Source organism: Aethalodelphis obliquidens, unplaced genomic scaffold (assembly GCF_003676395.1).
Source record: "Aethalodelphis obliquidens isolate GAN/ISIS:26980383/991018 unplaced genomic scaffold, ASM367639v1 scaffold27, whole genome shotgun sequence".
NCBI classification, from domain to species: Eukaryota; Metazoa; Chordata; class Mammalia; order Artiodactyla; family Delphinidae; genus Aethalodelphis; species Aethalodelphis obliquidens.
In genome coordinates, this window is record NW_020837971.1 from 561,455 (window position 1) to 588,310 (window position 26,856).

Consider the following 26,856-nt stretch of genomic DNA (forward strand, 5'->3'; position numbering starts at 1 on the left):
GTTTCTGGATATATTTTGGTGATTCAGTGATTTACATGATTTGATTTCAGACTGATATAGTTTAATGTAGCTGCACACATCTGAATATATATATGTATATATTTTATAATAGAGCTAATATGTATTTCCATAAAGCAGAAGAAATGGCTCTAAATGAATGTGATAGGAAAGAGAATTATGACCACCAAATTATGATTTTTCTCAAGCCTACTTTCAAAATTATTTCTGAACCAAATAATTCTGAAACTATATAAACAAAAGCCACTACGAACTGAGACAAAAAATGTTTTTATATAATTATACAAATTAAAGGCCCTGTGAATGTTTGCCATTTATTTTAGCGTCATGCTGCCATGTAGGTGGACTAGGTTGACAGATTAAATGCAGAACTACAGTTTCCCCAAATCCTGATGCCCTGTAGAGATTTCTCTTTACGAAAATTGATCAGTCAAGCCTTTCTGCTAGATAGAGTAAGGGAATAATGAAATGTGCGTGCTATCAATGCACAGTCTGAGGATTGAGAAAGGAAAAGTGTATTTATAAAAAATGAGGTTAAAAAAAAGCTTCTGAGGGCTTCCCTGGTGGCGCAGTGGTTGAGACTCCGCCTGCCGATGCAGGGGACACGGGTTCGTGCCCCGGTCTGGGAAGATCCCACATGACGCGGAGCGGCTGGGCCCGTGAGCCGTGGCCACTGGGCCTGCGCGTCCAGAGCCTGTGCTCCACAACGGGAGAGGCCACAACAGTGAGAGGCCCGCGTACCGCAAAAGGAAAAAAAAAAAAAAAAAGCTTCTGAGTCAAAAGCAATGTCATTTATTGGAGGGAAGAAATTTTGTTTTAAGACAGTGGATGTAATCAGTTGTACATTCCGCTAAGGCCTGTGTTCTCTTATTGAAACATGACCACCTGTCTAAGCACACATGTTTGATTAAGTGCTTCCTAGGTATGTTGTTTTTCTATAAAAAAAATACACACTTTGTTTTCCTTTGCATTTATATTTTGACCATGTAAGAAATGGATGTTGTATAAGCAAAGAGCTTCTTAAAAGTAGAAATATAAAATACCTAGTCACAAGGAGTACCAGTGTTTGGCCTGCAGTATTATTTTATGACTAATGTATTTTGTTTCCATTTTGCTTAAAAAAGCCAGGTTTTGGAATTATACGTCTTCCAAAGTCCAGAAAATTTTGTGCAAATGCATAAAAGTTAAATAAACTTAGCAATACACATTTTCAGTGACAGTTTTAGAAGCAATGTAGACCTTCTAAAAGAAGAGGCAAGTAGTGTGGCTTTATGTAAAATATAATACAGTAACAAAGAAAAAAAAATTTGGAAATTCTCAAGTAAACTTAGGGTTTCTCCATTTTCATTTTAACTTCAATCACAGTTTATCTTAGTAGAGTCAAAATACTTAGTTTGAGTGAAAACTAGCATTTATCATACTTTACCCTCTTCTGACACTGTATGTGATACTCTTCATCTTAGGTTTAATAAGTAAATTCTCTTTGTTAATGTGACCATGTGTCACACATAAGAAGAAAATTTGACTAATCAGTTTAGTCCATTAGCTCTGGCACCATGGGCCAATTGTAATCCTAGACAAATAAATTGTTTTATGTAGTCATCTGAACATGTTATTTTACCTAAAAATAGGGGTAGATGTGTTTAACTTATTTTGTGTCTTTTTTGGCGCAGAAATATATACAAATAGGTATTGAATGAATGTTGAAAATGATGCTGCTGAACCGCTTGAAATTTAATGCAGTTTCACCTTGTTTTCCACACGTTTCAATTCTGTAAATGTAAGCAATCAGTTGGCAGACATAATATCTAAAATGAAGTAAACTCATTCAGTGTTTTAACTTTTGATGGAATCCACATTCTAAATTGAAAATTGTCTCCTGAGTATAAATTACAGGGTTCCTTGAGGGATCAGTAAACTGGTAATTGGATTTGGATCTCAGGGGAATTCAGAAGATTCTCTTTCTTCCTGTATGTGATGAGTTCTGACATTGTATTTTAACTTTGTTACAGAACTGTCTTCCAGGAAGTAGAACTTTTATGTATGTGAAAATTCTCTAGCTACTTAGTTCTTTTTAAGAAAACAATTAAATGGTAATTTTAAAAGTTTTAATGATTCTAAATGAAATAAATTGAAACTCATGGATTTCATTCAGTATTACAAATCATATGTTCTTATATTTATCTGTGTAGTTTTTGCTTTGGTTATTTGGTCTTCAGAGGTACCTATATTTTACAGATCTTCATTATCATGGTATGTTTCTCAAATAAAAAAACGGGGGCAGAATCTGTGGCAAAAATTTGGAAACGAAACAAGATCTCTTTTCCTCTTGGAGATTTATAATGTGCATTCATACAATAAGGCTGTATGAATTCCTGCTGAAAAGACACAATTTTAACTATATTGTTTATTATAAAATCATGACCACAGAATACTTTTGCCTATATAAGGTCTACTATAGCTTCAAGAACTAGTGATTTTCTTTGGAACATACTTTGAGAAGCACTAATTTAGTCTATTTTTCCCAAGCGATTTTTAAACATTTTTGTGAATTGTGTTTTCTTTTAACAAAATTTTATATTGTCCATGTCTGTAAATGTTTAAGAGACACAGAAAAATACACTTCTACATGGTACCAAAGTTACTACTAAAGATGTACAGAAGATGGGTAATACATGTCTTCAAACAGTTCAGGAGGAGAAGAAAGAAAAAAGATATCAGTATATGCAGATTATTTTTATATTGCACAGAACTAGCCTTGTAGACAGAATCGGAATTTAAAATTCATTGATAATTGTTTTATCCACTTTTTCCTTTCCATTTTTCCTCTGTAACACAATTTATGTCCATACTTTATATTTATGGCATATTCAGCGACGTTGATGGCTAGCAGAAATGTCCACACACTTTCATTCTTGAAAAGCCAACACTCACTCGGTACTTTGGTAGAATATGAGAACATTAGTATGTTGGATTATCTGATATTCTTTGCTATCTAAATTCGCAGATACTCTTAATCCCTTATCTGAATCTCCTGAAGGAATTCCTGCCAGTATAGTGCAGATATACCTTTCTTCAAGAATAATTTCAACATTCGATGTATATTTTTTAAAAGTCATGGTTTCAGCAAACTCTTAAGCAGCCACTTACAGTATTCACTTTTCTTGAATTATCGTATTTATCATTTCATTATTTAGGTGTGTGTGTTTGTATGTATGTGTGTGTATATATATATAACCTATTTGCATTAGGAATGAAAAAATTTTTTTCTTCACAAATTGTTCTGAGACCTATGCTGAGAAGTTTTCCCGCAGTACAAGATGTGCTTTTCTAATATCACTGCTATAGTGTTTGAATATATTCTTAGAAAATATTGGCTAATCTTTTCGATCTTTGTGGAATATATTGTAAAAGGAATACTATGAGAGGTTTATTATTTAAAATATGAATAAAATGTATTCATTATTTGATCCAGTATATTATATGTTTTTAATCAAATCACTAAAGCATTCCTTTTTTTTTGTTTTTTTATAGAGCAATGAAGTTGTCTACTACAATGCAAAGGATGATCTCGATGTGAGTATTAAAAGTTTTACATTAAATTCCAGGGTAAACGTAGTTATACTAGGGTGATTGGCTTTACAAACAAGCTGACCTAGCAGGTTTAGTTGGATTCATGTACCAGTCCAGCCTTAAAACTGTAGTGGCCTAAGGACATTAAAACATATTTAAATTCAAACTGTTTTTCTCTCATCTAAGACATGCTACAGTTGACTCGGTGATCCATAAATTTCATTTTAGTTCTGCATATTCTTGACATCCTGCTAACTTTGTCAAGTTTGCTGGAGTTGGACTATTTCACATAAAATTTTTGAGAATTTATAAAGAAATGTAAGACAATACATTTTATACTTCACTAAAACTTTTTGTTGGGGAAGTTCATAGTCCTTTAGATATGTTAATACTATTGCTCTTGTAAACCCTTAGATAGTGAATAAAAATGAATCATGTTTTATGATTAGTATATTGGTTTGGCTATTACAGAGAGTCTTAAAGTAAAAGTGCTAAGACAAGACAAAAGATTATTCCTCTCTCATGTCACATTCTGTGTGCAAGGCCTAATAGAACAACTCTCCGTTGTCCAGGCCCTACAGTCCTTTTCTCATGTTTTTTGCTCTCCTCAGTGTAACTTTTCCATATTTTGGTCCAAAGTGGATGCTCCAATATCCACAATGATTTTTGCATTCTATGCATCAGGAAGGAGGCAGATGGCACTGAAGGACACACCCTTTGCCTTTAAGGGCATGTTCTGGAAATTGCACACAGTGTTTCTATCTGCACCCGTTGTCCACAACTTAGTGACTAGTCTTGCCTAGATGCAAGAAGATACGGAACATAATTTTCTTTCCCCTTTGATAAGCATGTACCCAAATAAAATATAGGACTCCATTACTGAAGAGAGAATAGGGAGAATACTAGTTGGGAGTTAATTAGCAGTTCGTGCACTTAATTTTGCTCTTCTTGGAATATTAAAGTTAATGCCCAGACTCTCCCCGCTCGTCTGAGTGACTTCTATCAATTAAGTATAGTCAAATTCTTCAACTTGGAACTGAGGAAAAATTTCTCTTTTACAGGAAAATGATTATAAAATTATGTGCTGTGTTGAGTATTATTTAGTCCTTCTTAAAGCATGTGTTTTGATCATTACAATCAAATTGTTTTCTGCAATGGAAATATTCACTATCTTAGAATGAAAGAAAGTTAAGAAATGTAAGTAAATGTTGAACTTTGATATTCACCTTAGGATTTTTAGTGGTTATAGCTTTTTTTGAAGATTGTTGCTTATCAGATGAAGTTGGACTTACACGGATGATGAGATTTATTCATCCTTACCAAAAGTTTTGCTGTATATAATTGGATTTAATTGGTTGCTATACTCCCAACTTTATACACGTAGTGCTTGATGTTTTATTTATCAAATATTTGTATAATCATACTACCATCTTGTTTTGATTTGAATTGGCTTACCGTCACTGTTTGTTGTACTTTTCTATATTCCAATTTAGTTGTAAATTTTTATTGCTCAAATTCCACAAAGCCATATTCATTATGAAAAATTGGTGAACAGAGATTATATAATGTGAGTTTATAATCTCATACATTAATATCTAATATCTAATGAACACAGGAACTAATTGGAATACTAAATATTGAAACAATATTATCAATTAATAAATTTATCCTCATATGTTTGAATGGGGATATAAATATCTGAGATATAAATAAATTTTCTATTTTCTAGAATAGTTCTATATTTAGCCTATGAGTGAACTTTGAAAACAAGTGGCTGAAATCTTCCCAGCAGGTGTCAAGCTATAGAAATAGGAAGGCCAGATTTAACTACAGATGTGTTTTGGTGTGCTGACACAGAAACAAAGTGAGTTTGATTGCCTTTAGATGTGATGCATTCTCCAGCTTGCTGCAGTTCCACTGCTCCTGTTGCCTTACTCTGCCTACATCACACATCCACACACGTAAAGAAAAGAAAAGAAAAATGCCTTAAGATAGTATAGGGTAGAATCTTAATCACACCAACATTTAAGGAAGGTGAGGGCAGGGGTAAGGTGTGTAGGATATGAGTAGATGGAAATGAAGCAAAAGTAGCTTTCATAATAGAAGTAAATCATACGAAAAGTCCATAACTTTAGTTTATGTTGGATTCAGGATTAGATTTAGAATCTCCTGGTTCCTATTATTCTCCCATGTTAAATATGCTGGTCCATCACCAAGTTAAGATCTGCATATAAAGAATGACATAGTCAAGTGTAATCAATTGATTTTGTTCATTATAATGGTGATACATGGCCTCACTTAAAGGTAAAACAAGCATTTAAAGTGCTTTTTAATCTCATCAGTTGCCTCTCAATGAAGCTCAACAGCTATCTCTTTGGAGTGTAACTTTCTATGAGCTATGTCTGAATTAGCTAGTTTGTGGGGAGATGTCAGGTTGTAAGCCTTTCAAGGACTTTGATACCAGACAGTCCCTCAGGGGCATTTTATAATATCTGTGCTGCTCAGATCGATACTGTTTATATTCACCTTCTGGGTATAAAAATAAATACCTAGTGACAGGCAGATTTAGCTAAAGCAGTGACTGAAATAAGGGGTAAAGTCAATGTCCCTTAGGATTGTGTAATGTGATTTAAAAATTATGACTCTAGTCATTTACACAAATTTTTGCTTTGGAATTAAAAAATGCACATATAACTTGGCGAAATTATTTGGTGAGCCACAATTCATATGGAAGGTATAAGGTACATAGCCATGCTGGAAATTTAAGACAATGATTCCTGTCCCTGTGCTAGTTAATGTTAACTATTCTCTCCTCTGATTACCTGATTTTGATATCCTACAATTTTTCCAATCAGATACTAAGTACTCTTTAAAAACTAATTCAAATACTACCTCCTCTTGAAGCCTGCCTTGCTTTTCCTAAGTAGCAAACGGTATTTCCTTCCTCTGGGTGCTCAGAATAACTTGTTACACGTTTCTGGTTTCAGTGGTGTAATATCTTATACTATGGTATTTTTATACAGGGATAATCTTCTCTATTAAAATTTTAGTGTCTTGAGGTAAGGGTCTTACTCATTTTCTCTGTTTAATGATTTAGAATAATTGCTGAGATAATGCTTGTTAAATTGGGTAGGTGTTTGTGTGTTTCAGTCCCCCTATTGCTTACATAGCATTTGTGAAGATTGTTCGCTTCTTTTTTTCATGTCAAAAGTTTTTTTTTTTTTTACATCTTTATTGGAGTATAATTGCTTTACAATGGTGTGTTAGTTTCTGCTTTATAACAAAGTGAATCAGTTATACATATACATATGTTCCCATATCTCTTCCCTCTTGTGTCTCCCTCCCTCCCACTCTCCCTATCCCACCCCTCCAGGTGGTCACAAAGCACGGAACTGATCTCCCTGTTCTATGTAGCTGCTTCCCACTAGCTGTCTACCTTACGTTTGGTAGTGTATATATATCCATGCCTCACTCTCTCGCTTTGTCACAGCTTACCCTTCCCCCTCCCCATATCCTCAAGTCCATTCTCTAGTAGGTCTGTGTCTTTATTCCTCTCTTACCCCTAGGTTCTTCATGACATTTTTTTTTCTTAAATTCCATATATATGTGTTAGCATATGGTATTTGTCTTTCTCTTTCTGACTTACTTCACTCTGTATGACAGACTCTAGGTCCATCCACCTCATTACAAATAGCTCAATTTCGTTTCTTTTTATGGGTGAATAATATTCCATTGTATATACGGCACTACTTTAAAAAGAGAAAAATCTCAAACTACAATGGGATTGTTTGCTTTTTAAAGTAGTGCCGTATTTGCAAAGTAAACAGGAAACCCTTTGCAAATATGGTGGAAACGAAAATGTTTGTTTTGTTTCAAGGTTGAGTGGAAACAATATTAAGAGAGGAATGGCAAGACTGACTTTGACTGTGCACTGTATTTGAATTAATTTTTTAATATAGACATTCGTTTCTTTTTGTTCATACAGTGGGGCAGGCTGCAGAAGATGGGAGTGGAGTGGACCTTTTTCCTTCTTCTCTCATCTGTCCCTTCCTCTCATTAGCCCCTGGTTCAGTCATGAGAACTAAGTAAAGTCAGACAGACAATATGCTTTCCCCTGTGTCTAAAACTGATTCAAGTTGGGAATAAGTAGCAGAGTTAGAATATTTGTTTGCCATACTACAAGCAATATAAGGATGAAGATTTTGGGTTCCAAGTCTGGAGAGATCTGATAATCTAAGTTTTTATGAATCTCTGTGAAATATGAAATCAAGCTTATTTTATTAGTCCATCAAACTAAAGTTTTGTCTAATTATACATGTAATTAGAATAAGTAAGTTGTCAAATTTCATTTCCAGAGAGACCACAGCATTAACGTGGGTACAGTGTTTTAATGTAAGATTTTTTTTTTTTTTTTTTTTTTTGCGGTACGCGGGTGTCTCACTGTTGTGGCCTCTCCCGTTGCGGAGCACAGGCTCAGCGGCCGTGGCTCACGGGCCCAGCCGCTCCGCGGCACGTGGGATCTTCCCGGACCGGGGCACGAACCCGCGTCCCCAGCATCGGCAGGCGGACTCTCAACCACTGTGCTACCAGGGAAACCCTAGTTTTTAACTTTTTATCAGGAAAAATATTTTAAATATAAAGAAGAGAGAACAGTAAACAGAGTCTCCATAGCTGCTGTATGTATTGTTTGCTAAATATTTTAAGATAAATTAGAGATGTGACATTTCACTCCTAAATACTTCCATAGGAAACTTTTATCCCTAATTAATAACAAGACATACATGTATTAGTGCTGTGTACATTGTTATACGGAGGAAGAAGCAGAGCTTGATGATTAAGACATTATACTCTGGAGGCCCACTGCCTGCATCTGAGGCCCATCTCTGCCATTTTCTAGCTTTGTGATATCGGCAGAGTCACCTAAAGTCTCTGTGCTTCACTCTTTTGGTCTGAAAAGTAAAGGTAATGTGATACCTACCTCATACTGTTACTGTGAAAATTAAATTAGTTAACACATATAAAGAATTTAGAACATTCCCTGACTTACAGTAGGCAATCCAGAAATGTTAGTGAGTATAATTTTAAAAATAATAATTATTAATATTACTACAATACATTTAATATTGATTTGAAGTGATTTGAGTTCCAAATGGAACACGTTTATATGCGTGGATGTGTTAACAATAATTGAAGGGTACTAGTTTGACCTCTTTCATTTTATTGTTATGAATATCCTTACATTTGTGTGAAAAACTTAAGAAAATGCGTGACAAAATAAAAATCAGAATCTTCGGTAAACATTTAGAAATAAATGTGACCTCAGTGCAAAAATTTGCCTTGAAATCCTTGTAGGTTTTATATATCTGGGTTTGCAAAGATAATTAAATGTCAAGATAAAATGGAAAAAAAACGCTGATAATGCAACAGTTATTTATGAAATTCCACTTTCAGGTTCTCTTTAGTTTTGAAATTTATTTAGGTTCTTGTTTAGGTTTTTAGAGACATCTGTCCTAATAAATCCTTAACTTCCCTAAAGATGTAGTGAAGCAGATTCCCCAGGAGATTTCAGTTGTGCCAGCAAGCAGCACTATTTTCCTAATTCCCAAAGCAAGCAGAGACGAAGCAGATCATTACAAACTCTTATTAACCTAATTCTAAGACCTATGTTTCAGACTGAAATCCAAATGAAATAAATTCAGCCCAGAATTCCCATGTCAATAACTTGAGTTGATTTATTTGCTACGTTTTATTATATTGATCATGCTAAAAATTTGACCTTTCTGGGACATTTGGCTAGTCTGCTGAACTCCCTTGCATACTTATGTTGCTATTTATTTTCTTACCAGTCTTGTCTACATTAAAACTTATTCCAACATAATGTCCTATCTAAATGTCTTCTTAAAAGCCTAATCATTCATGATTTGATTTTATTTTGTAGAAATAAATCAGTCTGTTTCTAGAATGAACCAATAGGGATATGTATCAGACAGCGACGACTCTGTTCTAATTATTAAAGAAAGAAAGTCTAGGTTTCTTTGGCAGCTTTTTTTTTTTGGCGATACGCGGGCCTCTCACTGCCGTGGCCTCTCCCGTTGCGGAGCACAGGCTCCAGACGCACAGGCTCAGGGGCCGTGGCTCACGAGCCCAGCCACTCCACGGCATGTGGGATCTTCCCGGACCGGGGCACGAACCCGTGTCCCCTGCATCGGCAGGCAGACCCTCAACCACTGCGCCACCAGGGAAGTCCTCTTTGGCAGCTTTTTAAAAAAAACTGTCTAAATAGTATACAGCCTTTATTTCAGGCTCTGCTAATGACTGTTGTTGAATCCTCAAATAGGAGATGGCATAGAGATAGAATATTAATTGCTTCTGTATAGTAAATGGTACAATCAGAGTTACCTTTTTGTGTGTGTGCATCTAAAATAAGTGGTGTAAATATTTTCAATGCTATATGTTTGGATTGGATTATAATAGTCATTAACATATGTATACTTACTCTACTAGAAAGTAAGTGCTTTGCAGGTAATGTTATCGTTTAAAGTTCACACTCATCCTTCGTGGCAATACTATTATTTTCATGATATCCAGAAAAGACAAGTAAAATTTAGTGAGCTTAAGTGACTTGTCCGCTGTCACACATGTGGGATTTGGTAGTGCAGGGAATTGAATGCAGTGCAGTCCGTGTGATCCCCAGCAGGAGCCGTGTGTCCCTGTGCTGTGCTACACTGCCTATTCCGTGGGCCCCCATGGGGGACAGGAGAAGGCCATGTGATGGAACTGTTGTAAATCAAGGCTTAAGATTAAAGGTTTTGAAAATGGTTTTGGTTTAAACTTTTAATTTATTATACCTACCCATCATTCTGTCCGTATTTAATTTTGATGTATGTGGCTCGTACTTATCCAACCAGCTTCATCATTGACAGCTGTTAGTTGACGGTGACTTGCAGTAGGTAAAATAAAATCTCTATGATTAAAAAGATTGTTAGACTTTAAATCATAAATCTTCAGTGAGCTGATCCATCATTCCTAGTGATATTTACCATGGAGACCTTAAAATTAACGCATGCACCCTTGTGTGAAATATATAGCCATATTAGGATTCATTGGGGGGAAGATAAGATTAGATTCCATTTCTTCTAGGAATAGCGCCATATGTTTTTTGGGCCTTCTTCCAAAACTTTTGAGTCTATTTTGATATTTTTGTAATGCTTTGTGCGCTTGGGCATGTGCTGCTTTTGCAAGGATAGTTAAAACGTTGGTCCTCAGATGCTTTGGGGTGGTGGCATGCATAATTCTCTTTTAGATTCCACATCCAGTTCTTCCTTTCCAGAGGCTAGTGTATGGTGTATTTATTTAGAACTCACTGAATATTCACTGTTTGGAAAGCTCGGTGGCATTATGTGGGCATTATAAACTCACCCTATGTACAGCATTGGGTAAACAGATATGGGGACTGGATTGTTTTGAATGGTATCTTCAACCTTTTTTTGCTTGCACATGCATGTCAGTTAAAAAAATGCACCTCTCAATATAACAATATTTACTTATAAATTCTCTCTATATACTACTGAACTAATATGCTGAGAAACCTCCCAAGAGACATCTAAAATTTTAAGATAAGTGAAATTTTATGAAGTATTGGTTTAAGTGGCATTTGACATTAAAAATCACCAGAAAAAAAGTAGTTCTTTTCTAGATGCTTAGTTATTAAATGCCTTTAATTATGATGCCTTCATAATGCCATAGGAAATATCTCAACAGCCCATATGAACACAGGACATTGTTACCGATATAGTAAATCTAAATCCATATTTATGATAATCTTCTTGATAATATTAACTTTTTTGACCAACTTGCCGGTTGAACTAATTGAATCACTTTTCTATCTGGTAATGAGACTGAAGAAGAGCTAGTGCTGGGAATAGAAGCATCATCTCTGTCATTCTCTTCTTGTTCAGTGCAACTTACGTTACTAGAGTTTCAACTTCAATCATTGTTAATTTCAGAAATCATTTAAAGCTGGTAGCACGTATGGAGTAGGTTAAACCCAAGAAAATAATAAGTAAATTTACATATAAAGTGAAGAATAGTACATTGAAAGGGACTGTGTAAGGGAGAAGGTGGCTCATTATCAGTATGTGGGGTTTCCACTTTCTCCTTGTGGTACCTGGAGGATGACAGATGACTTGAGACCAGCCCACACACAGTAAGGCCAGGGGAGAGGGAATACTAATGTCACACTTTTTGGTAAATATTAGTAAACTTTAATTTTTTTCTTATTTCACTTGCTAGAAATGGGTATAACTGTAAGTTCAATGTTTTCTTCCACCCTTCCAGTGAATTCCTTTGGAGACCACTGACGCATGGTGTGTTCATTTTTATTTAAGTTCTTCTCAAAAAGATGGCCTTGACTGTCACTTGAGTGAAGTAATCGAAATAATTCAACTCGTGAAGTGGAGGTGAAAAGCCCAGCTAATGTTCTAACCCATGTTCGCCTACACATTGTCTGTTTGAGTGATAGCTATAGCTCTGTGCTTTGAATGCATTGCCCTAAATTAAAATGTAAATTCTCAGGGTCAAGGGGTTTGTATACCAAAAGAGTCTTTTGGTCAGTGGTCTCCAAAGGAATTCACTGGTGGAAGAGAACATTAGAACTTACAGTTATACCCATTTCTAGCAAATGAAATAAGAAAAATATTAAAGTTTACTAATATTTACCAAAAGGAGTCTTTATACCAGCCTTTCATCATTTACATGTTCTTGCAGTTACTTGGCATTAAAAAAAAAAAAAGCCTTGGAAACAATTTGCTTTTAGTTCATAGATTTCAGAATGAGAATTTTCAGAGCTAGAAGGAGGTTTACAGATCTTGTTACCCTCTGTTCCTTAAAAAAAAAAAAAAAAAAAAAATCTGAGAAGCCATAGCAAGGACACACACAGTTGTACACAGAGTTGAAATGAGATTGAGAAGCTGGGTTCCTGACTGAGGCGCTGTCTGTCCATTCACCGGACTGCTTCTGGTGTTTGTCCTTGCTTCATGCTGAAGTAGAAAAAGCATGAGTCTGGGGACTAGGAAACAGTGATTCAAGTTTATTTATTCACTCAACAAATGTTATAAATAGGGCAAGCAGGTACAGTTCTAAGCGATTTGCTAGGTGCTAGGGCCACAACCGAACGATGTCAATGAGGCCTCTTGCACTCGTGGTGATTATATTTTAGTGTAGTGAGATAGCAAACATGGGGCAAATAAAAAATTTGATAGCGTTTTTACGCATCCATATATCCTTAAACACCATTTAGAATATCAAAGTGTTGATGCCAAATTTCTGATTTTAATAAAGAGCATTCTGATCATTTAATGAGCATCGTTGCATTACCGATTTTTAAAAGATACCTGAAAAAAAAATGTGGTAAAATTATTGCTTCCAAAGTTACTATGGCACAATCTGTGCAAGACAGAATTGAAACAAAAGTCAACCGCACCAACGCGGTTACATAACCAATCTTTATCCCTTCCTTTGACATTTTATACAAAATTATTATTTTATAGTCTTTATCTTGAAAGGTATGTCCTGCCATCTAGATACATAAATTTTAGCAATGTTAAGATATATCCTAGGGATATATCTTAGGATATGACTTAAATTTTGCATGTTAAGCAGTACAGTAAATGTTTGACAAACCTTAATGTGAAATTCTATAAAATCAGTAATGTCTATATTGCTCTGAATAAAATAAATGAAGTGTAATATTTTCAATATTCTATGGGGGATAATTTAGATGGGAGAATCTCCAAGAGAGTATTTTTCAACTGCGATCTGAAGAGTGAACTGACACTATGAAAAAAGACCAGGGAACAACCTACCAGACAAAAGGAACAGCAGACCCAAGGACGTTAAACCAGGAAGAGCATAATGTGTGTGAGGACCAGAAAACAGTCCAATGTGGCAATGAGCAAGGGAAGGCAGGGCAGGAGATCTGGATGAGGAGTCAGGCTGGAAATAGATCATTCAGAGTCTTATGGGCCATAGAGAGATTTTCATTTCTTTGTAAGTATGGTGGGATCTTGGCGTCCTGGACTCCAGGCTTTTTTTTTTTTTCTGGTACACGGGCCTCTCCCTATTGTGGCCTCTCCCGTTGCGGAGCATGGACTCCGGACGTGGCCATGGCTCACGGGCCTAGCCGCTCCACAGCATGTGGGATCTTCCCGGACTGGGGAACGAACCCATGTCCCCTGCATGGGCAGGCGGACTCTCAACCACTGCGCCACCAGGGAAGCCCCTCCAGGCTTTTTTTTACTGTATATTAGTTGTAAGGTGTTAGTCAATCTTTGCCTCAGGTATCAAGGGAAAATAATTGATCTTTCTACCTTACAAAGTTTTTTTGTTTAACCTGTTTTGTCCTGACAATATTTTTTAAAGTATATTTATCTGTCATGATCTTCATAATATGAAAATTTGCTTTTAATTTTTTAACAAATAGATTGGCCCCATTGAAATGTTTTCCTTTCCTAATATAATATATACCACTATATGTTTTCCGGAGGGGTGGGGCGAGTGCTTGTATTGAACTTACAGACTATCTGAAATCACATAGTTCTTTTCATAGGCAAGACACCATTTCACAGTCCCTTAGTAGAGAAAATACCCTATCAGCCACTCCCCAAAATTTAGGTTACATATTTATGTATAAAAAGATATGTATATATATGTTCAGAGTATTACATCCCTTTCTAATGCTGATAATTTGAAATTTTCATACTACTCGTAGAGTTTAAACCAGCCCTCAGTCCGTGTCATCACACTTACCTGTATTGTGATATTGTGATGGCTCTCACGCTCATTGAGGGCTAGATCCTGGGATAGGTGATTCACACGCATTCCTCCATCATGCAAACTAAAAATTCATCCGTTTTATTTTGAGGATGTCCTCAGATTCTGTATTCCACCTTATTAAATCGTTATTGTAATCCTTATCAGCAACCTCAACACATTTTATTTAAGGAATGCTGCTTTTAAATTTTAATGAACAAGTTCTTGCAGTGATCAGTATCCGTTTTTGACTTAATTTAGTTGTTTTATGTGTTTCAAATTCATAGCTGTCTTTGATTCGCTTCGTCATATTAGAAAGTGTATTTTTTTTGCTTTAATATCACCTATGTAGTTTTTTAACTTGCTATCTTTCTCTGTGTATTGCAGTTTCAGTTGCTTACTGTTCCCCCTACCTCCAAAGTCTGCTTATTTCAGACTGTTTCTTCCTTCTCTTTTATATATCATAATTAATAGTAGAAGAATATGCAGAAATTTAACAGTAGATCTAATTTTAAGGAATAGAATTATTTCTTCAAGTTTCTTCTGACCACTAATGTTATGTTTATTTTTCATGTTAACTGTAAAACATTCTTAGTATATTGAGTAAATTGCCTCTGAGGAATTAATGCTATAGTTTTTCCATAGGGTAAATCTAAGCAGCAAAAACATTTTAACTACTTGAAGAACTGGAGAAATCTTCTCAATTCATAAAAAAAACTCTTTATTTCCTCATCAAATATATTATGATTAGCTGAACTCATATGTTTTTTCAAAGGACAATATGTCTATTCATTAAATTATAATTTAAAATTTTTATTTTCTTATTGTTATGATTCAGTAAAGCAAATGGACAAATATTATATTTAAGCCCTTAGTGTCATGTATTCAGTGTCATCCAACTCATATTTCCTTTTCAGTTCTATTCATCCACTCAGTATGTCTCTGAGTCACAGCATCCTCAAGGAGAAAAATAGCAGCTTAAACCAATTAACTCAGGAGATTCAACAGTACTCTTATTGCCACTGTAACTGGACTCATTATTTACTATTCAGCCTGGCCTCACACCCTGACCAGAACAACTATAATTGGCTGAAGGCTCAGCACCTTTTTCTCTATTTTATTCATTAATTGGGCATGGACAGCTGCAGCTGCTTTGATGAATCTCCACTTCTAATTGATGCATGTGATTTACTAAAAAGGAGGCTTTCCTATGTGTGGGTAAGAACTGGTAACCAGCTTACATTCCAGTGGTGAACTAGTGGCTACGGGAGCAACTTTATTTTTTAATTCATAGAGTAGATACCAACATGTCAGTATAGCAGCCTTTTCCGCCTTGCTGGCTGTATGAAAGTCTATTGTAGATATAATACATCCATGACATTGGATGATAATATCATGCCTAAAAGCATATTGTGTATCCAAAGTTTTGTTTGATATTGGGAATACAATTGAGACTAAAAATTTCAAGAATCAATAATGTGTATGTTGTGAAAGTTGTAAGGCCTTCTTGTAAACAACATCTGTGAAATAGTTGTAAAAAAGAAAAGGATGTATTTGGAGGTGGAAGTTTTAAAATATACTCATATACACTGTGGAGAATTGTGTACAAGTCTGTAGTCTCTGGTTATTGAAGAGTTTGGTTCATTACACAAGAACACGTTCATTTACCCCCTTCACTAGTGGGATAGAAATACCAATTGTGATGCCCCTGTAGAGGGTCTCAGCTCTTATTTAATATCAACTAATTTTCTCACAGTTTTGTGAGATACACAAAAATTAGAGAGCAGGGGGAGGTAAACCTAACCATAATGTGATTGTGAGCAAAGTTTCTCAGTGAGCATGTTCAGCCTGAATTGTGCACAGTAATTAAGCTAATTTTTATTGTAATTTAAGTGAAATATATGAACTTTTAATTTCTGAACATTTTACTGTTGGTAGAAATAGTTATAGCATGAAAAAGATTAAAAATATTAGAAACAAATGTTTCATTATAAAAATCAATTCTAAGAGTGTTTCATTTGAGATAAATATATTAAATATGCAAAAGTCTTTTGTGCCTGTCATAGACATCATTGTGACTTTCCAAATGAAATTTGCGAATAGGTACTGCTTGCAAAATCGAATGACCCATCCAGGATTAGCTGGTACCTCTGTCTCTGAGTGATCTAATCTATTATTTAATAAATGAAATTATGTTGAGATGAATAGTCAGAGGAACATGCTTCTCATGTTTCACTTACGTGTTTTACCAGATACATTTGAATACATTTTGGAATTTACCTCCTCAGCGTCTCTGTACACATTTATATAGGGTAGTCGGGAGAATTCAGAAGAGATGTTTGGGGAAAAAAATTGGCAAGAGACATGCTGACTTAATTTTTCTTGTGGTCTGGCAAACAATGAGATCTTAATTCCAGGGGGACAATTTATTTGAAATTTTTAACTAACACACTAAACAATATGTGTTAAGTAGTTTTCTCCACTTTCCTTTTCTCAGTCAGTTCCTTTGTGTCTAGTATTTGCTCTATGTTAATTATACTATATAATCCTATAATATATCAAGAAAAGTAAAGATGGATTATGATGAAATGAGTTACATTTAGAAATTTTAATCTTTTCATGAAATGACTTCAATTTATGGAGAGTGTAATAAAGGGTGGGGGGGACCATGGGCAACCACCATATTATTTTTTCTTAATATATTTAGCATCTGTACATTAAAACTAGACGTGATACATGATTATACAAGTTGAGAAGTACATTATTTTAAATTATTCCTAAAAGCCCTTTATATGGCTATTTATTTATTTATTTAGTGGCTGCACCATGCAGCTTGCAGGATCTTATTTCCCTGACCAGGGGTTGAACCGGCCTCAGTAGTGGAAGCACTGAGTCCTAACCACTGGACCGCCTGGGAATTCCCTCTATGGCAATTGAAAAGTGAAAGAATCTCTATTAAAATACATTTAAAACATAATTTTTAAGTGAGAGAGGGCTCAGAGGAAATAGAAGCAACTTCCACCTTAGTAAGATAATCGTATAGTGCTTAATAGCACTCTAGAAAGGACTTAAAACAAAAATTAATATTTTAACTTTCAAATATAATACATGTTTATTGTATTACATTGGAAACAACAAGAAAGCACAAAGATGAATACCGTCAAAACTATAAAAACCAGTGATAGTGCTACTAGTGTTTGCTATGTACTCATCCCTACATTTCTCTCTTTTCCTCTCTTTCCTCTAAAAATATAGGCTGATTTTCTCTTTCTTCGTGCTTAACACCTACATTTAAGCTTAAAACCATTTAAAAACAAATACAGCATATATGTACATTCCCAATGTAATTGCTCTTTTATATTCCTTAATAACAATATAAAATTGTATTTGTCATACTTATTGTGACTATTTTACTATTGTTGCACATTCGTTTCAAGATTTAGATACTAAATGACATTTCTATAAATGTTATCATTAAATCCTCCACTCTACCAATACATTATTTCTTGAGTGAGTGAATGAATGAAATAATTGCACTTATGCACATATTCCTAACCCTAATTCATAGGTATAGTTCACTCTGTCTCTTATTTATCATTAAATCTTTCTACTTTTCATATATCTAAATTTTGCCAGAGATAGATATAAATAGGATTTCTGGAAAAGATATGCTTACAGAAACTAATGTAATATTTTCTAAAATTATAGAAATAGGACTATAATTTTTTCGTAACTGAAAATAACATAGATTCTTTAGTTTGAGTCGTCTTAATTTACGTAGGAGAGGATATTAGAACCAACTGAGAGATTCTTTCCAAAGATGTCCTCCCTGTTGTGATTCACTGCTTTATTGGTGGGGGAGAGGGCTCCCCAGGTGATTCTGATATGACCCAGGGAATAAGGACCACACCTGCAGCCCAGCGTTATTTGTAAGTCAGAAAGCTGAAGCCCAAGGAACAGTGACTGGCCCTAGTCTGAGGTGTTATTAATACGACTGAGTAGAAGCAAATCTTCTGATGTCTTTACTTTCCACTATGCCTTTCCACAGTTTTTTGTGAGTATGTTCTTTGTAATAGGTTTTGTATGGAAAAAAAAAAAAATTCCAGGGTCACATAAGCTTGAGAACACTGGGTTAAACATGGTTTTCTTTAGTGACGCTTATTTCAGAGCTTTTGATGTTCCAATGTGCTTTGTTATTCTCTTGACAGAAGAGTAGAAGAATATTTCCCCAAGTTATTTCAGGTTGGAGTTAACCCTTAGAGTATCTTGAGAAACTACTGTCTTTTGAAATATCCTTTGACAGATATTACTGGCCATATTACCATGTGCACACATCTATTATTCAGTAATAATAAAACAGTGTTTCTACCCTATGGAGGGTAGAAAAATTCAGACATCCATTAATATGCTTCTTATTAATCCTAACTTTTTCATGAGTAGCTCTAAACAAAAATGTGTGTGCAATTTAAACTATTGATTGTAAAACAGTGGACTTGCAGTTTTAGTGTGTATTACAATCACCTGGAGGGTTTGTTGAACTACTACTTGCTGGATCCCTCCCCTGCCGTTTCTAATTGACTAGTTTGGGGTGGGGCCTGAGAGCCTGAACTCTGAAAAGTTTCAGTGGTTGCTGATGCTGCTTCTTCAAGGACCACGCTTTGAGAAACCTCTGCTTTAAAATAAATATTGAGGCTTTTCACTAATTCAGGATGTTTGCAGTTGAGAAGAAAAATGACATCATTTATTAGGTGAGACCCTCTTTACATTCTTGTTATTAATGAAAGTAGTTTGTTTTAATGATCCCTTCTCTTATTCAAGTCAATTGTGCCCAGGAACAGAGAGCCATAGAATAGAGGATGAATTTTAAAATATGTTAAAATTCACGGTTGAATCCAAGACCAAACCCCAGTTATTACTTTTATTCTTTCCTTTATTAGCAGTTGGAATGCTGGTAGATGTGTTAGGTTACGTGTTCTTTGGCGCTATGGTGTCTCTTTTTCTTAACATCTTTCTGCTTTCTTTTCTTATCCTTCATGCTGTACACACCTAACGTCTGTTTTAGAAAAGAGTATGAATTAGTGATTCCTGCCTGTAGGTATTTTGCCAAAATTTAGACTTTCAACACTACTGTTTCATTATTTTGTGTATTTAGTTAATGGGGGAGCAATTATATCTTTGTGGCTTTCACATGGATAAAAAACAGTGATCTGTCTTCAACTTTTTTTTTTTTTTTTTTGGTACGCAGGCCTCTCACCACTGTGGCCTCTCCCGTTGCGGAGCACAGGCTCCAGACGCGCAGGCTCAGCGGCCATGGCTCACGGGCCCAGCCGCTCCGCGGCACGTGGGATCTTCCTGGACCGGGGCACAAACCCGCGTCCCCTGCATATCGGCAGGCAGACTCTCAACCACTGTGCCACCAGGGAGGCCCCCCTTTTTTTTTAATTTTTATATTCAGCACATTAAATTGACTTATAAAAACATTCTAAAAATGTAGTTTTTCCTTTTCAACAAAGTATAATAAAACATAAAACCCCCCAAAACAGAATACCTAAACCACAGTTTCCAAATATAGTCCTTCCCCTTATTATAGAGAGTATTTTCATATTTTCTTTCAACATTGTTTCATTTGAAAAATAATTTGGTCATGACCAATTAAATTGATTTCATTACATAACGAGTTGGACTTGCAGCTTTAGAAGTCATTGATTAAAAAAAAAAAGCCCTGGGCTTCCCTAGTGACGAAGTGGTTGAGAGTCCGCCTGCCGACGCAGGGGACACGGGTTTGCACCCCGGTCTGGGAAGAGCCCACATGCCGCGGAGCGGCTGGGCCCGTGAGCCATGGCCGCTGAGCCTGCGCGTCCGGAGCCTGTGCTCCGCAACGGGAGAGGCCACAACAGTGAGAAGACCGCGCACCGCAAGCAAAAAAAAAAAAAAAGCCCTTTTGCTAATATTCGTGTCCAAATAATCTTTCCAGTGTTGCAACTTCCTTAGGGAAACACACACTTGCGCGCGTGTGTGTGTTTTAAAATATCTTGGGATACTGATGGGTTATCTGGTTATAGAAATTTTCAGAGCCATCTAAAAAGTTGGACACTATCACTTCTTTGTAGACTTCGTGTTGCCACATTCTACCAGCCTTCTTATGAAATTTTCTGATTGTCCATTTAAGTCTTTTCTCTTGCTTATCAGTTGCATTACTGCAGTGTGCTGCGAAAATAGTCAAATGTTGTGATTCTTTTTTCAGTTTTGTTTTGAGGAAATTACCTTGGGAATATGGGATACATTAGTCCCTAAAATGGAGTTGATAATACAGGTCTGAACTTAATAAAAAAATGTTTACTTAGGAAGGAGTTAACTATATTTGAACTGGAGGAATAAAAAGTTTAACATAAGTAGGCAAAAACAATTGTTAGAGAGATGCATTTTGGATAAATGAGTGAGGTTCTTAGTTTCTTGCCAGATGAGAAACTGGGTAATCTTGCCAGGGTAATTCAGTGTCACAACCATAGTTCAAATAGTTCAAAATTAATCTTTAACCTGAAACTCTTGTGGGGTTTTCTTGAATCGTTATTCATTGGATCTTTTCTCCTACCTTGGGAGACAAATTGGTTGAAGTTAGGATTTGATTGTACTAAGAGTTACAATAGATCTCTTCTTTCTTAGTATTTATGCTTACTTTTTTAAAACAAAAATTGATACACCTGGAATACATGTAGAAATCAAGGGAATATGACATAAAATAACCCTTCATTGCTATTATTATTATTTTTACACAAAGGTCATGTGTAGCTTTGTTTATCAAACTAAAAATAATAGAAATTTGGTAACATAAGTGGTGAAATTTATTTCAAGGGGAAACTTTTAATTTGGTTGTATATAAAGGTACTTAGGCTATTCTTTAAATGTACTTTCTAATAAGTACTGGATGTGGGAAAGCTCTGGTCCTCTCAGGATGATCCCAAGTGACTCCAACGTTGAGGAAATTAGGAGAGAAGTTAGGTTATAATGTGAAAGCTAATACCTGAATGGAAATTTGTGTGTCTGATGTCATCATGGGACTATATTTTAAAATATTCTTGTAGATCTGTTTTTTAAAGACTATGCATTTGGCAAATGAAGAAGTGAATGTGAGAATACCTGTGTTAGCATAAGTTGTAATATTCTGTTTATTGTCTATTTTTTCTTTATAGCCAGAAAAGAACGATAGTGAGCCAGGCAGCCAGAGGATAAAACCTGTTTTTATCGATGATGCTAATTTTGGGCGACAAATATCCTATCAGCACGCAGCAGTCCATATTCCCACTGACATCTATGAGGGCTGTAAGTAAAAGAATGTGAACAACTCTTGGAATACCATGTTCTCATCTATCTTAAATATCTAATATTTGAAAAAAAAAGGAGCAACTGTGATAGTGTTTTGTTCACATGTCATTTAAGAGTCTGTGGTAAACTTTGATTTATACAAAAGAAGAAACTTGATTTTCATGAGCAATATATTGTTCATAGGCTCTCACTCTGTGAATATTTGCAGGAGAGCCTGTATCCGTGGAGGTGTCCTTCTACTCTGTTGTTTAACAAATAATTCTGCCTTTCCAATTGATATCAATAACTTAAAAAATAATAGATGTATTTTTTTAAAAATCAAAACTATGTAGCAGTAGTACAGACCCACAAACTGCTAAAGGAAGCGAGATGTACTTTGTAGACTCTCTAGTTCTTATCACATCTTACTGTGTTTTACTGTCTGTCTTTGTCTCTCTCTGTGTATCTCTGCCTTACTCTAGGATATAAGAAAAAGATACCACTGTCTTAGTATATTGTGGACTCAAGATAAAAAGTGTTGGTTAAAGGAATGAATGATAGACCTAAAGAAATAGAAAAACATCAACTGGAAGACTTGATTGAGAAGGCTTCACTGTGAGGAAGGGAGGGGAATAAGTTATTTAGGAAGATACAGGGGAGGAAGCTTGTGCCAGTGGTATTTCTTAGAGACACCCTATATACTAATAAGGGCAGAACCTGACAATTCTAAGTAGGAATTCTTTTAAGTGCAGCCTAATCATCTATGAGGACCAGCTGTGACCCAGAAAGCAGGGTCTTTGCCCATTCACAGCTCTGGTCTTAGATGTTATCCATTTTCTAACTCGTTCCCACTTTTCCCCCTTGTACCCTGCCTTTCACATAAGTAAGTGGTAAGGAGAAAGAACCACTTGAGAATTTAAAAAGTATATTTCTTTTTTTTTTTTTTTTGTGGTACGTGGGCCTCTCACTGTTGTAGCCTCTCCCGTTGCGGAGCGCAGGCTCAGCGGCCATGGCTTATGGGCCCAGCCGCTCCGCGGCATGTGGGATCTTCCTGGACTGGGGCATGAACCCGTGTCCCCTGCATCGGCAGGCGGACTCTCAACCACTCCGCCACCAGGGAAGTCCTAAAAAGTATATTTCTAATAGTTCCCTTAATTAAAAAGGCTGTAAAGTGTACTGGGTATCCAGAGTGTATCCAGAACTGCCTGGATTCTGGATGCAGACAGCCTGGGTTAAATTAAATTTCAAATATAAATTTTAGCAGTATTTCCTTTGGCAAATTTATTAACTTTATGGGCTAGCATTGCTCACCCGTGAAATGGGGATAAGTTTACTAACCGAAAAGTTCATTTGAGGGTAAAAGTAAGTTAGTATGTTTGAGTTTGCATAAGAGTGCCAGGCTCATAGTAAGCATTATGTAACTGTTTGCTGTTATTATTAATTACAGTTAAAGTTTATTTACACAAAAAAGGATTAAATTCAAGGACTAATATAAAAAATTAGCCTTAATTTTTTGGATTCATTCCAAGATTGTTGTTTAAAAGGGCATTTTTAAGTACATGTCTTATTTTTTCCATAAATTTCATCTTCTGTCAAATTGTTTTATTCATTTTTTGTTTCACCTTTTTAATATATATATATATATATATAGATTTTTTTTTTTTTTTTTTTTTTTTTGTGGTGGGCGCTCCTCTTTTTTTTGTGGCCTCTCCCGTTGCGGAGCACAGGCTCCAGACGCGCAGGCTCAGTGGCCATGGCTCACGGGCCCAGCCACTCTGTGGCATGTGGGATCTTCCCGGACCGGGGCACGAACCCGTGTCCCCTGCATCAGCAGGCAGACTCTCAACCACTGCGCCACCAGGGAAGCCCCTTTTTAATATTTTTAAAAGTACATGTTGTTTTCATCATATCAAGTCTTTAAAGATATTAAACATATGATTTTTCTCTATAATAGAAACAATGGTGCATGTAAGTAGTTTCTGATGTTACATGAGAATTAAACGTAATCTGACTTCTTTACAACTCACCCTATTAATTCCAAGTCCTTTTAGGAATTACTGGGATGTAGGTTCAGTTTTGTTTTTCTTATTTTTCGTTTTTTACTTTGTCTATTGCATTCTTTTTTCAAGAATTATTTTTGATGTTTGCAATTAAATTTTGCAACTATTATAACAACAATTAATCAGATAATACTGAGCTGTATGGTTGTGTTTCTCAGTGTTTTAAAAATTATTTCATCCATTTTATTTCCTTTCGAAATTGTTATCACCTGTTGTCGGGTATGTCAACAGGATGATAATCTTATTACTCTACAATTATATCTTTCTTTTGAACTTACTTTAGAAGAGCAAACTGGCTGGATATAGAAGTTTTGAGTCAAAACATTTTTATGTCAGTCCTCTGGCTATAATGTCACTGTTATCTGATCTGTAGTACTATGTTGAACAGACTTGAGGCCAGCTTGAGTGTTTTTAATTGTTAGCAAGCTTTCATGATTGTGTTTCTGTTTTGTTGCCAATAGTGATTATCCAGAAATCCTCAAACTTTCCATTAAATTCCCAAGGAAGGATATCAGAACTTTGTCCAGGGAGGGAGAGATTCCACATCCCTACCCCCACCCCCCGCCCCAGCTCTTCTTGAGTTCTTTTGGCTGGCCTAATAATTGACACAAGACAGATGAAAAGATTAATTTCAATAATTAATTAATTAATGCATGTAAGTCATAAAAATGGGACCCCCCCCGAAGTGTCCAGAGCAGGCCAATAATATATCATGTTTAGACAAAGAAACAACTATTTGAAGAGATGTAACAAAACAAGGGGGCTTGTGTTTGGGGTAGCAGACTAATGAAGTAACAAACTTTGTCTGTACAGCTTGCTTAGCCTTGAATTCCCTAACTTTGGTGATAGGGATGCTTTCTATCCTCCTGGTATCACATGGGAGATTTATTTCCCACTTTTAGGGGGAAAAAGGGGCATCAGAGTTTTTCTTTTTTATCATTTATTTTCCATTGGTTGTTTCTCACATAACTTTATTCAAAATAATCAATATGCCATTGAGGTGCATTTTGGGGTGGATTGCCCTGGGCCCCAACAACCTCACACACTTAAAAACAGATTTCTTTCTCTTTCTACAAGCCATGTACCACAGTAGCAGAAATTTTAATAGTGCATGCGTATTTAAGATAGAAGATGAAAGTCTCCAACTGTAACACCTAATCATGACTAACAGTTTGGGGTACAGTCCTATAAAATATATATTCAAATGTGAACACTTACTAATGAAATAACCCAAATGGGAGTTTTCATATTGCTTTTCAACTTGCTTCCTCCTTCCCCCACCCACCTCACTTATAGTAGAGACTTTCTGTTCTGTCGTTGTTGAACTATTAAAAAGCTGAAAATAGAGAGGAGGAAGGTATCTCTTCAGGAGTAGGTTACCCAGGAATATCAAAACAAAATAACTTTGCTTAATTTTTCAATGGGCTGATGTTTAAGAAATCAGTGAAAAATGCACTTTTTCCCTGGATTATTAGAACCTAAAATAATAAGAACCTAATTCACCAGTCTAGTAAATTATAATATCTCATTTATTTAAATAACTTTGCTCAATAATTTTGAAGAAGGAGAAATTGAAGCTCAGTCTTTAATGAAAGACCACATCATTGGTAAGAAATGGGGTCAAATTTCATATAAATTCTAATGCTAAACTTTATACTTTTAAGTACTACAATAGATAAAATTTCTTTTTTCTTAACATCTTTATTGGAGTATAATTGCTTTACAATGGTGTGTTAGTTTCTGCTTTATAACAAAGTGAATCAGTTATACATATACATATGTCCCCATATCTCTTCCCTCTTGAGTCTCCCTCCCACCCTCCCTATCCCACCCCTCTAGGTGGTCACAAAGCTCCGAGCTGATCTCCCTGTACTATGCGGCTGCTTCCCACTAGCTATCTGTTTTACGTTTGGTAGTGTATATATGTCCATGCCACTCTCTCACTTTGTCACAGCTTACCCTTCCCCCTCCCCGTGTCCTCAAGTTCATTCTTTAGTAGGTCTGTGTCTTTATTCCCATCTTGCCCTAGGTTCTTCATGACCATTTTTTTCTTTTTTTTTTTTTAGATTCCATATATATGGGTTAGCATATGGCATTTGTTTTTCTCCTTCTGACATACTTCATTCTGTATGACAGTCTCTAGGTCTATCCACCTCACTACAGATAACTCAATTTCGTTTCCTTTTATGGCTGAATATTATTCCATTGTATATATGTGCCACACCTTCTTTCTCCATTCATCTGTTGATGGACACTTAGGTTGCTTCCATGTCCTGGCTACTGTAAATAGAGCTGCAGTGAACATTGTGGTACATGACTCTTTTTGAATTATGGTTTTCTCAGGGTATATGCCCAGTATTGGGATTGCTGAGTCATAAGGTAGTACTATTTTGAGTTTTTTGAGGAACCTCCATACTGTTCTCCATAGTGGCTGTATCGATTTACATTCCCACCAACAGTGCAAGAGGGTTCCCTTTTCTCCACACCCTCTCCAGCATTTATTGTTTCTAGATTTTTTGATGATGGCCATTCTGATCAGTGTGAGATGATATCTCATTCTCGTTTTGATTTGCATTTCTCTAATGATTAATGATGTTGAGCTATCTTTCATGTGTTTGTTGGCAATCTGTATATCTTCTTTGGAGAAATGTCTATTTAGGTCTTCTGCCCATTTTTGGATTGGGTTGCTTGTTTTATTGTTATTGAGCTGCATGAGCTGCTTATAAATTTTGGAGATTAATCCTTTGTCAGTTGCTTCATTTGCAAATATTTTATCCCATTCTGAGGATTGTCTTTTGCTCCTGTTTATGGTTTCCTTTGCTGTGCAGAAGCTTTGAAGTTTCATTAGGTCCCATTTGTTTATTTTTGTTTTTATTTCCATTTCTCTAGGAGGTGGGTCAAAAAGGATCTTGCTGTGATTTATGTCATACAGTGTTCTGCCTATGTTTTCCTCTAAGAGTTTGATAGTGTCTGGCCTTACATTTAGGTCTTTAATCCATTTTGAGTTTATTTTTGTGTATGGTGTTAGGGAGTGTTCTAATTTCATTCTTTTACATGTACCTGTCCAGTTTTCCCAGCACCACTTATTGAAGAG

The 26,856-nt window shown here is 35.7% G+C and overlaps 1 protein-coding gene across 4 annotated transcripts in view; it reads left to right on the forward strand.

Moving 5' to 3' along the window:
• CACNA2D1 (calcium voltage-gated channel auxiliary subunit alpha2delta 1) overlaps positions 1–26,856 on the forward strand; it is a 514,317-nt gene that overhangs the window by 307,759 nt on the left and 179,702 nt on the right. For all 4 annotated transcript variants that reach the window (XR_003436525.1, XM_027123784.1, XM_027123782.1 and 1 more), the window contains 2 exons: positions 3,553–3,594; positions 21,591–21,720. Coding sequence is in view for 3 of the 4 variants with exons in the window: in XM_027123784.1 (XP_026979585.1) it covers positions 3,553–3,594; positions 21,591–21,720 (172 nt within the window). In the remaining variant the exon portion in view is untranslated. The remainder of the gene's footprint in view (positions 1–3,552; positions 3,595–21,590; positions 21,721–26,856) is intronic.